Source organism: Platichthys flesus, chromosome 20, assembly GCF_949316205.1.
Source record: "Platichthys flesus chromosome 20, fPlaFle2.1, whole genome shotgun sequence".
NCBI classification, from domain to species: domain Eukaryota; kingdom Metazoa; phylum Chordata; class Actinopteri; order Pleuronectiformes; family Pleuronectidae; genus Platichthys; species Platichthys flesus.
Genome location: NC_084964.1, coordinates 5,242,727 through 5,255,215, shown reverse-complemented (window position 1 = coordinate 5,255,215; position 12,489 = coordinate 5,242,727). Strand labels below are relative to the sequence as shown.

At 40.8% G+C, this 12,489-nt stretch overlaps 1 protein-coding gene across 1 annotated transcript in view; it reads right to left on the bottom strand.

Moving 5' to 3' along the window:
* Positions 1-12,489, bottom strand: part of gas7b (growth arrest-specific 7b) — a 54,308-nt gene that overhangs the window by 3,356 nt on the left and 38,463 nt on the right. Inside the window, exons 9-12 of the mRNA XM_062414139.1 lie at positions 9,960-10,038; positions 7,699-7,827; positions 6,428-6,551; positions 404-483 (exon numbers count right to left, since the gene is read on the bottom strand). Of these exons, the coding sequence (XP_062270123.1) occupies positions 404-483; positions 6,428-6,551; positions 7,699-7,827; positions 9,960-10,038 (412 nt within the window). The remainder of the gene's footprint in view (positions 1-403; positions 484-6,427; positions 6,552-7,698; positions 7,828-9,959; positions 10,039-12,489) is intronic.

Here is a 12,489-nt window from a genome sequence, read left to right as displayed (position 1 = left end):
GGCTTTGCTTCTATATTCAAAATTATCATTTGACAACCAATACATCTGATGGTACTCCACCACATAACCAGCAACTTTATTTATATAGCACCTTTCAAATCAAATCAAGCAGTTGTATTCACACAGTCTGAACAGCAGAGGTCTTGGATCTGTCACAAAATGCAACACACTCATTAACAATTAATTTGGTCTAAATTGAAAAATCTGATTTAGACTCATCATCTCATGCTGCAAGCAAACTATGAACATCTGTATATAAGTATAAGTATATTTTCAATGTGTATTTTATTGCAGTAAAAATGTGCCAAATCCTTTATTACAACATGTTATGATGAAAGCCAGAAAGAAACGACATTGCAACAGAGTGAAATTTCTCCAAACCAGTAAAGTAGTGATTTCTTACCAGGCTCGTAGTGACCATCTCCTCAAACCATTTGGACTGAGACTGGTTGTAAAGGTCGACACAGCGCATCAGATCGTCTCCTGTCACAAAGAATAAAAACAGACCGATTAGAAATATATATATATATATATATACTATACACACACAGCACTGTGCATGTAGTGTGCACTGTCTCCTATAGATGGCACTACTGTCCAAGTATTCATTCACCTCGCTCAGCTGACTGTATTGTCCCACACAGCACTGACAATCTGGACTGATAATAGATTTCATTAAGATCGCATAGAATCCATGATGAAGGGAGAGGTCTAATCTGCCCTGTCGTTAATGTAACCGCCTGTATCCTGCTGACAGCACAAACAAACACTAATCATGTGTGAGATTAGATCAGAGGGGAAATGATGCTGATCAGTCTCTTCTTCAGCAAATGACTCTCAATCCTCTGCTCTTATTTATCTATATTAACAGTGTATTTTTATGTTTGATTTGATGACAGCTCTGTAGATCACAGCCAGCGAAGGATACCTTTCCTTCAAATGGACTCTGGGGACCAAATCACACATGGCTGCAAAAATAAAGATGTACTAATTTATGATTTATGAGATAAGTTTCACAGTATCACTCTCTATCCCATGCTACTGTGAGAGACAATTTTATTTCTTCTCTCTATTATTTTCTTTCTTCTCTTACTCTCTTTACATTATATCTTATAGTAAAATGTTTAAATAAGAGCAGAGTTTGTTGTTTGTATTTGACATACATGTTACGAACAGATTGATTGCAACTTGACTGTTTACAGCGGTAGAGGTTGTAGTTAATCCAGTGAGAGGAATTTAATTAAACCTATGGGATAAATATGGTGCTTTATTGCAAAAATGAAAAACAGAAAAAAAGATTTCTCGAAAAAGTTTCAACATTTCAGAACTTTTTTCTACCGTACGTATATTACCACTGACAAGGCTACAACCCTGAAAACAAGCTGATGAACTGGGAGAAAAGTGACACAGAAGAAGGGTCAAAAAATGATTTCCAGAAAATGAAATACAATTGAAAAACAATGCTGAATACAATATTGTATCCATAAATGTTCCCAAACCTAAAATAAACTAGTTACATTTCAAATAATCCGTGGAAACAAAATTTCTTGGTCTCCATGTGACTGCTGAGGTGAATACGACAGACTAGTGACGGCATCAGTTGCAACACGTAAAGTTAAGAGAATCACAGGAAACATTGCAACATTCGCAAGTTTTTATTTTTTATAATTGTGAACTAGCTCAAATAGAGTTATTTCAGGAGTCTGGGGCTGAAAAGTTTGGGAACCTCTGATCTTAAATATATTCTGTATTCAGCTGTTGCAACTGCCAATGAAGCTATATGGTGTGTACAACTTACTTTAATCTCTATGCATCTTCCCATCAAAATTAAATATTGTGTAATTTTATAAACATGGACCCAAAATCCAGATTGATGCATCTGGTAAAAGTTTAGTGGGTTTGAACAGCTCGACTTCATAACGACTGACCTACTGGTGGGTCTCTGTGGGTTTTGACAAGTCAAAAGGAACAGATCTGGTTATTTGGATTTTTATGTGGACTGTGTATCCTCAGTCAGCTGAAAATATGCCTCTATCAATAAAAAGCTGAAGGGAAAAAATGTAAAAGAGCTGCTATTAATGCTGCAGATACGAACCTTACATCAAACCGTCAACTCCTGCATAAAGCAAAAATCTGTTTGGTAAGTAAAAGGTAAAAAGAGCTCAATAAAAAAAAGGGGGATTGTGGCTTCAGGTGACTGATATCAGGAAATCCTGTGAACAAGGACACATGAATGAGCCGGTGCTGCATGTAATCCGATGCAGGGAGAGCACAAAGCGATAATGAGTCTTTGTTATGAGCAGACAGATGCCGCACTTTAGTTGTTTTGGCATCAGTCTCGTCTCTGCTTCCCTCGCCCTGCGCTCCTCGTCACTGGCAGCCAGACGCTGCGAGCACCGTCAACAACTGCTGCTGTTTTTCTCCCCGGTTGCATAAGCAGCGCGGAGGACGTACGGGACGGATGACTCGTGTGTGTGTTTGCGTGTGTGAGAGGAGAGCCAGTATGGATGGAGGACTTGTGTGTGACAGCATGTGGTCATGCCCGGTTGAGTCATGACATCACACTTCTGCGGAGAGTCTACATCTGTTTACTCTAAGCTCTTCACTTTACTCAGCTCGCTAACTTTGCCAGCACCAATCCTCCTGCAGCCAAGTCTCTACTTTTTCACACATACACACACGCACACACGCACACGCACACACACACACACACACACACACACACACACACACACACACACACACACACACACACACACAACCCCCCCCCTTCTGACATACACACGTTACACTGCTTGTCACTCCCAGGTGACAGTTTGTGTAAGAGGGAGATCAAGTTCACGCTATCAGAGCCCACTGAACTTAAAACTCACTACTATTTGAAGCCTGGTCTTTTAAGGCATGTTTGATTTGCTTGTATTACTATTATAATACTGTTTTTATTTGTTTGAGTCTGCTTTATCTCTTTTGTTGTCAATGTCTTTAAGTCTTGATTGTTTTTTACTTATTTTGATAAGCACTCAAGAAAAGCATCAGCATCCATCGCGGGTCAGTCCAACCTCGTCTGCCCGATATAGGGAAATAAAAAAATCGAAATGTCCCCGCGATGATTTTGAACCTTAGCTGCTGACCACTGTCATCAAGAGGAAGTAGAAGACGACATGTTCAACTTGAGCTGCCCCGCCCCCCCAAATGACTGCCTCTCCGACAAGAGGGCTCCTCTGAGAGTACTTAGCTCCACCAAGGCCCAACTGTCCCCTTATGAAACCACATTTAAATTCACTAGATCCTGGTTTTTATTTCGATCAGCAGCAAAATTACACATAGTAAAAAAACATAATTCCTCTTAACCTTAACATGTCTGATTATTCCCATAAAGATCTATCCCCATAGAGATCTACACCAAAATTTGATGAGTTCTTTCCTGACCTATATTGAATCCTTCCACCAAGTTTCATGGTAATCTGTCTTGTGGTTTTTGTGAAATTTAGCTTACAAGCAAACACAACAACCAACAAACAAACAGGGGTGAAACCAAAACCCTCTTTGGCAGAGGTAAACATATTCAGGGCTAAATAAGGTAGAATAAAGGCAAAAGTATTATTTGTCACAAGATTAATAGTAAAAGACTCTAGTCTGATACATCAAAGCTGTGTGGGTGTGGTTTGACTGACATGACAACACCCTTTTCCAATAAGTACATAAACATTAATCCAGATAAGTTGTTAATAGCCTGTCTCACATCATGTCAGCGCTCTGTCCAGACTCCTCCCCCAAAACTGAGCTTTTCCAAAACAGCCTCCAGAGTGTGTGAATCAAATCATCGGCTTGGCGTTTCACTGCATGCGGGGTAAACACAGCTTTTACAAAACAATGCTCTGAGGTTCTGTGCAGCAGTAAAGTCAATACAACCTTTATTCACCTCCCACTCTCTCTGTGATTGTTTATTTTATGTAGCCAAAGACAAAGCAGGGTGGTTTTCATGAACCTGAATTCATGTTGATTTTTAAAACATGTTTCATTGGCGCAGAACAGCAGCTTGGGAATGACCTCAGGTCAGCATGCAGCGTTCATGGCCTGCAGTGAAATAATTATTTCATAATCGCCAAAAACTGAAAAATGTGTAGATAAGAAAGATTATGATTTGACAGAAGACAAAGTGCAGTTGACACATGTTGACAATAAGGAAAATATAGATTTTCAGCAGCCCTGTCCCTTTTTTCCTCACTGTTTTTCTTTACCCTTTCTAAAAAGGTAAAGTTCAGGTAAAAACACTCAAACAAATTAAAAAAAGGACGCAATTTATTTTTATTTGCTCATGAATTTACCTTTTCATTTATTGAGAAATTATAATTCCTTTAGCTGCCACCAGAAAACAATTCCTCATGTTTCTTGTATTATTTCAAGAGATTTAATAGACACTTAAATATGTATTTAGCATCGAAACTAAATTATATGACAACTCAAGGCTGGTTTTAAATATCCATTTACTACATCTATAAAGTGTATACATTTCTGATTGGAACTTGGTTCAAAACGCCACCTAGTGGTACTGACTGTCTTGAAACTTTCAGAGCCAATGTTTATGTAAAGTCAACTATTTGGGATGACATGACATTTATATAGTTATGCTGGGAGCTGACCACCACCAGCGACCATTTGTCAGTAGGAATCTGGAAAGAAGTGCTCATTTTCAAATCTATGCTGAAACTAAACAACTACACATCCACAACATTTACAATTCAGAGTCTTCCCCCAGTCCTCTCCTGTGCCACAGTTTAAAGGCTCAGGACGACCCTGGTCTTGGCCGAATAGAAACACGGGAGGTGAGAAGCCTTTATACTGAATTTTTGTCTCAAATGTGTGTGTGTGCTGCTACTGGAGTTATCGCTCACAGCCAGACAACCTAGATGACTTAGCTTTAGCAAACTAATTGGTAAGTTGTGTGTCCAGTGGGTGTGGGTTGGTGGTAGGTAGGCATGTATAAGTAATTCTTAATGCATTTTTTGTATCTATTTCTTAGTCAATTAATTCTTCCCACTACTAAAAAATAACTCATTGCATAATCTCCATGTTGGTTGAAGTGACTGTATGGGTTGTTTGTGTGTGTGTGTGTGTGTGTCCCAGGGGCTATGGAGTTATTCCACGCCCACGCCTTCTGTCAGTCTGGTGTGAACAGACTCGTCGAGTTAAGAATGTGTCTGACCCCCTCTTCTTCCCCTCACTCCCATCCTAACATAAAAAAAGTCCCAGTCTGGCTCGAAGTGCTGACAAAGCTCATGAGTCATTTAAAAAGACAAACACAGCATCTCGGCTCACATTGGATCTCTCCAGTGAAGGGCTGGAGAAACACTGGAGGAGGATACAGAGTTATGGGCAGTAAGTTAACTATTTACTGAACTGTATGAGCTGTGCTACCAGGGGAGTCTGATTTGCGGCTGCAGGGCAGCGATGACATAAACCACTGCTGATCATACTCATGATTTCTGATGAGACTCTAACATTAAGGTTGGGGGTGGGGACTTTCATAGGGTGAATGATGAAATCCAGATCCACATATCTGCTGTATGGACAAACACTGTTTCCAAAATGTATTTTCTTTGCACATTATACTCCGAGCCACAAGAGAACACAAATCTCCCAGAAGTCTTTGGGCCTGTCTAACTCTTAGGTCAAGAATCTTAACCGTCTCCAAAGTCTCAGGCCGTGGTTCTCTGTATGAAAACAGAGGATGGCTCACTTCTGGCTGCCCCAGAGTTTGAGAGTGTTTTCACATTTGATAATCCAACCCAAAGCTCATGTCTTTGTTACATTGTTTACATTTGATCTGGCTCGTGTTGGTTTCACATTGAGATCTAAAAGTATTTCTGTTTACTTGAAAATGAATGGACCAGTTAACCGAAACCCCCTGTTTAGGCTGCTGCCACCACAACCCGACTTTTGATTAAGCGGAAGTTGGATGGATAAATGGATTCTCACCAAACTGTCATCACGTTTAGGATTCATATTTTCAAGGATGTTTCCCCAGGATTTTGATGACTATCACATACACATTTCCTCATGCCTCGATGTTGCACCTTGACAAAGCAAATCAAACTATATTTTCCGTCTCCCCAGAGGATTTTCTTCAGTTTATCCTTGTTACCCATCTATATCATAAAGGTTTCTCCTTTGTTCACAGAGCTGCTAGCCTGACAAAATCTAGATTATATTCAGGGTCTAGTGTTGTATATGATTTGTAAAGGCTTTTTAAAGACACTTAAAAATCCCCAAAATGAACTGCACTTACAAAGGAAAAGAAAATCACTGTTGTTTTGACTGTCAAAGCAGAAGTTAGGAAAATCTATTAGTTGTTGCAATCTGTGCAGATTATTGTCAAACCTTAGGTCTTTTGAACCACAGTTTGACCTTGACCTCGGCCTCTCACCTGCTTGTGTGGATTTCCTGCGGGCCTTCTTGATATCCTCTTCGATCTTGCTGCTGAGTTTGATCTCCAGCTGCTGAGTCTTCAACTCCAGCTCCTTCTGTCGGTCAGCCAGAGCTCTGCGGGCCTGGCGGTAGATAAGAGAAGCAGAGAAAAATCAAGCTCAGATCTGAGACAAACCCCTTGGTTAAAAGTCATGAGGCTTAATCTCACAAAAGGATCTGCTTTTACATTTCTGGCAGAAAGATTTTTCCTCAACGATCGTGTGGCTTTCTTGAAACAAACATCTAAATACCTAAAGAGATAAACGTTTGCAGCCACTGGTAATGTTACACTCTTACCACCATGGCCAGTGTCTTATTTCCTGAACAGCTTTAAAGAGATGCTTCACACTTAAACGTTTTTTTGAGCAATAAACTAAATGATACAGCTGTTCTTTGAAGAAATACCTTAATGCTGGTTTTAACATCACAGTTTCTACCAAATTTGACTTTACAAAGACAATGCTTGCTTAGAGTAAACAGTTGGGACGTCTTTACGTCAGGACATTTATATTTATTTATCAAAGGTGGACAGCCCCCTGCCACAAGTGACCACTGGTGAATGATTTGAAAGCTGCGCTAATATTCTAATCTATGCTGAAACTATACCCCTAAACCACCACGTTGTCTACCGTTCATATAGACTGCACATCCTCTCCTCCCCTCAGCTGTCCCACACACACCGCCTGAGCCAAGGGCTGAGACAGCCGCCTGTTGCAGTGGTTGGAACGGTTCTGGACCATCGTGGTCTCAGTGATCAGAAATCTCTTATACGACATTTCTGTTAAGTGTGTGTGTTGCTATTGACGACCTTTACAACTTTTAGCAAGCTAATTGACATATTCTGTGTGTGTGTGTGTTTGTGTTTTTTGAATTTCTAGAGGGAAGGGTATTTCTGCCAATACTTAAAGGTGTGGTTACAGTCCATCAGATGGTTTAACAGAGAGAGAGAGTGTTTTGTCCCTTCTCAGAGCGGACGCTGCACAGATGACAGATGATGTGAGACAGATTTGCGGTTGCCTTCAGGCTGCAGCCAATAGCTTTTCATTGTACATATACAAAAAGCAGGACGCATTCCAGCGACAGGAAACAGCCGTCTGCTTATGGAGGAGTTGTGGAATTTTAATCACCAGCAAGATGATGCCGGAATTTCTGCCACTGCCAAATAAGAGGACAGGGCTGCGTTAAAATTAGAGCTGCTTTAAATCTGCGTTTCGGTGAGTGTGTGTGTACCTTCTCCACTGACGCGAAGCGACCAACCAGCTGCTTCCGTAGGTCTGCAATGTGGTGGTCGAACCTCTTCATGTCCTTCTTGAAGTTCTCCCGGAAGCTCAGCAGAGGCTTCTCCACTTCACTCTGGAGCTGCTCGAACAAAACACAAGCAACATCTCATCAAGAGGTTTGCAGCTGGACCCTCTTTGCAATGTGAGGGCTAATCTGACAGGCTCACATTGATGCTGAAGTAAAGTTCAGGCTCAAACTGTGTCATGTGAGGACAGCGAGTTTGCAAAAGGGCAAAGGCAGAGGAAGAAGTGGAAGAAGAAGAAGAAGAAGAAGAAGAAGTGGAAGAAGAAGAAGAAGAAGAAGAAGAAGAAGAAGAAGAAGAAGAAGAAGAAGAAGAAGAAGAAGAAGAAGAAGAAGAATTTTTTACTTTTTCCTGTGATAAAGTCCCCTTACTATAAATCCCCCTCGACATATCTGATTTAATTATCTGAAAAACATAATTAGCTCCATTCCCTTTAGCTGCTTTCTACATGAAGTCATCATCCTGCCACACTGTGCTAGTTTAGATGTGAAATATTACAGTTTATGGAGCCAAACAACATACAAAACAACAGATGCAACGTTGCTGAACGTCAGACTTCTGATGGTTAAACAAATGTTTTAAAATAATGCTGAAGATGATATCATTAATCCAAATGATTAAATGGTCCTAAAAGGCCAGCAGGTATCCTGTCCCAGCGGTCACTGTTTTTTTAAATCTGCAAATCCTTCCTGTAGCCGCATTCTAAGTCCATTTCCACCCAAATCCTTCCTCCTGCCCCAAGAACCAGGAACAGCGACACACATGTGTGCATCTGTGAAGGATAACATCAGCGACTCCACTTCTTCCATCAGTCCAGCTGCTAAAGCCCTACTGTGATATGGATATCATATTAATAATAATGAAAAAACATTCTCTAGGTTTTATATGCATTTTATGTGCGTGGAGATGCTGATCATGTGTCGCTCAAGAAGAATCAAATCTACTTCCCACTGAGAGGAAGCCACAAAAGGTGGTGGCTGATTCAAAGCCTCAGTGTAAAATGAACAGAATGTGCCTCAGCCCACGGAGCCATCATGAAGCCCCCTACTGTATGTGAATAAATCTGAGGGAGGACCGTGTTCCTTGTATAGGCTGCTGAGCCCACGGTCAAAATGGATTCAAACTGTTCAACAAGTTAAAAACTCCATGGTACTCTTATCAGTTCTGTGCTCCAAGGTATAAAATGTCACAGATGACAACTGCAAAATTGGAGATATTTTTCACAAATGTATAATTCTTATTTTTAAACGTAAACCTCCACTGAATCTGTTTAAAACCTGATCTGATCATCTGACTGCATGTGTGTATTGTGGTACTGTTTTGTTTCAAGATCCAAACTATGTAAAAAACAAGCATACAATGTTGTTAATATGAAACATTCAAATCAAATTAAACAAAAATCCAAATCTACAAAAGTAAGACGAGTTGAATTAAACTGGAATTATCCTATTTATCATCCATCGAATCATATCTTGTACCCTATTCTGACCTCTTATCCTATCCTATCTATCATTTATTCTATCCTATAATGTCTGTTCCTACCCTATCCTATCTTACCCTAAATTAACCTATCCTACCCTATTACCGTAAACGTAATATATGATATGCAGAGCCACGTGAGAGATTTGCTTTGTTAAACATTTGTGTTAGCTGTGTGGAAACCCATTTTGTCTAATTTCACTCAATTTATTTATTGAAACAAAGATTTGAACCATAAAGACGCCGTAACATATCTCCCAAGTTCCTATTTAGTTTTTGTTGAATCAAAACATCCCCAAAATCTGCAGCAAAACTTATTTAAAGTGTCCTGGACACTAAGTTGCTCTGAGCTGCAAAGATTGAGGTGAAGATGTTTCAGCACAGTTGAAACCATTTCAAACTGAGGAAGAGAATTTGCACTTTCGCGAAGCTTCATGACTCCATCTCATGGAAGTACACGGAAGTCAAATCAAAGATCTAAGAAAATACCAGACGGAGCCTGGTAAACTCTGAGAGCAGAGGCTAAGATGTCGAGCAAACACAACACAGATGCAGTCTGCACACACTGGTAACATCTGCACTGTCACTACATTGGCTGTTTGTTGTGCAAACAAACACAAATACAACAATCACATTTTAATAACTATATGAAAGAGAACAGTCACTCGTCATGGGGTTTGCTGGGATGAAATACAACGTGCTGAATTACCTTCGAGGAGAACTTTAGGTGAACTTCAGCTTCGTCTGTGAGGCTCTTCTTCAGCTGGGCCCAGGCCTCCCCCAGAGTCCTGAGAACAGATAAGGAGGAGGGAGTGAGTGTGTGTGTGTTTAATATCTCACACCGTTAGGACCACACACACTTTTTACGTAAAGACATGGAGGGAAAGCAGAAAATCTCGGGGAAAGGGGGGTAGGACACAGCTGGAGATGAGTGAATCCTATTACACACGCACTCACACACTATTATACATACAAACACACACACACATAGTTCAGCAGCAGAGTCAGAGTTAAAGTTCACAGATACACAACATCTCTGAGAGCTGAGCTGAGGTCCACAGCCAGTTCAACAGATGATTAGGTTGAATTGGACATGAGATATGGCTCAGCTTATTCTTTGCCTATGAGTTCAGCTTTTCACCCCAGCTGGGGGCTATAACACTGAGAGGGCTCGGATTGTTCGAGCAGATAAGCGTAAAAATTAATTTAACCGATGCACATTACGTCATAATTGTAGGCCAGCGACGGTGATTCCTGATTCCTGAATAGCACTGACTGATAATGGGGAAAAAGTCCTCTTCATAGTTCGTGAAGCGGCGGACAGTAAGACAATCCTCCTGCAGGCCGAGAGTCACAGCCATGAGGCTCTGGGTTTGGAACCAGCCGTCTGTGTGGGTAAGCGGGACACTTCAAAGCATCGCTCTGAATGAAGACATGTGTGGAATTCCCTCAGACTGACATCCAAAACATTCCTAACACTGTCAGAGCAAAGTCTGGCACCTGCAGCTCCACAGCAGCAACAAAGGGTCGAATAGCTTTTCTGCTTTTTACAGTCCAATAAATAATAAAGCTATGATATCCATCCAAGCAGGTTGTGGAAGGTATTGACTGTTTATTAATGTGCACTGCATTACCTGCTTTTCTCACCATAACTGACATTATACCTGATTGTGTCACATTCCGCCTAAACATCAGCATTTTAAGCAAGTAAATAGTTGACTTCCTCGAATTTATGGGTTCTGTACCTTAGAAAACACACAAACAACTTTAAGACACATTTGTGCATATCTCCAAGATTCACATTATAGTTGTCATGTTCCTGCAGTGCTACAGTCAGACAATCCTTTGCAAATAAAAGAAAATATATGAAAATGAAAAATGAGTCTTCCTCCCTGTACTTCCACCATCCAGCACTGAAACAGTGCATGATGGGTTGGAATAGAGAGTCGTCACATGCCTCGCAGCTACATCTCTACCAAACAAATGGTAAATTCAGGAATAAATAGGCGGCTGGTTCTGGGCTCTGGCCGGTCGGATGCTAGGAACTGACCAACAAAACAGCGATTGTGCTGCCTGACAACAGAGCGGCCTGAGGGAGAGAATAATGGAAGTATTGTGTTGCACTTTTCTGGGTGTGGGCAAACTAAGCTGGTTGGCATAATCTGGATTCTATATAGGACAATTCCATCCCACTCTGACCCTCTATTACCATGCTCATGTGAAGAGGAGTTTTCTTATATGCAAATAAACAGTGCAGGGGAGGGTAAGCCTAGCTAAACCTTGCTTGCCCGGTCGCTCGCACATTTCAGTTTGCCCACTTTCTTGGTCTCATGTAGTTTTTTCATGAACTCAAGACAATAGTCCATTTCTATGAGGTATCAGCAAAAATAAATGCTGGATAGAAGTGTGGCAAGTAGGGGATAGTGGTAAATAAAACACAACGTCACACTAGCAGTAGATGTATAAATAGAGTCATTAATGCAGACACCTGATTCAGTAATGTCATATACACAAAGGAAGTTTTACTAGAGCATTGTACAGTGAGAGAGCTGAGTCGCAATGCGAAACTTTAGATTCACCAGTTGATCGACGTTATGATCTTTCACCTATGGTCATCATGAGCTCCGAGGTTGTGACCAAAAGAACCAGATCACAAATACGAGCGGCCAAATTAAGTTTTCCACGACTTGAGTACAGTGGAGCCTCTGCTCCTTCATTTCAAAAGGGGCCAATTGACATGGCTCCAGCATCAAAATCAGGATGCGTCCCGGGAGCCATTGGAGGTTTACCGGGCACGCAAAACTTGGAGGAGACCCAGAGAGATGGATGGATGGACAGCATACATCTAAATTAGCTAACGTTAGCTAGCGTTAGCCAGCAGAAACTACTACTGCTCACACCTGAACATGTTAGGCTAGCAGCAAACCCCTCACCTCAAACAGCAGAACCGATTTTTGCGGACTCTGACAAACTGCAATGTGACACGGTTTTATTGTGTGTAATCCCCCTCCCACCGCCCCATGTCCCCTGGCTCAACTGTCACTGAAATAAAATCCCAAAACAAAAGCGTTACAAATTTCCATTAAAATATATTTCACACAATAACAACATATTATATTAGATGTCATATTTTCCATGTTTAGATAAATGTTCAAACCTAGTTTTTGTTGGATTTGTTAGTATATTTTTCAAAGTTAAAATATCACTTCCCTTCTTGAAACTGTTATTTTCTTGAATAA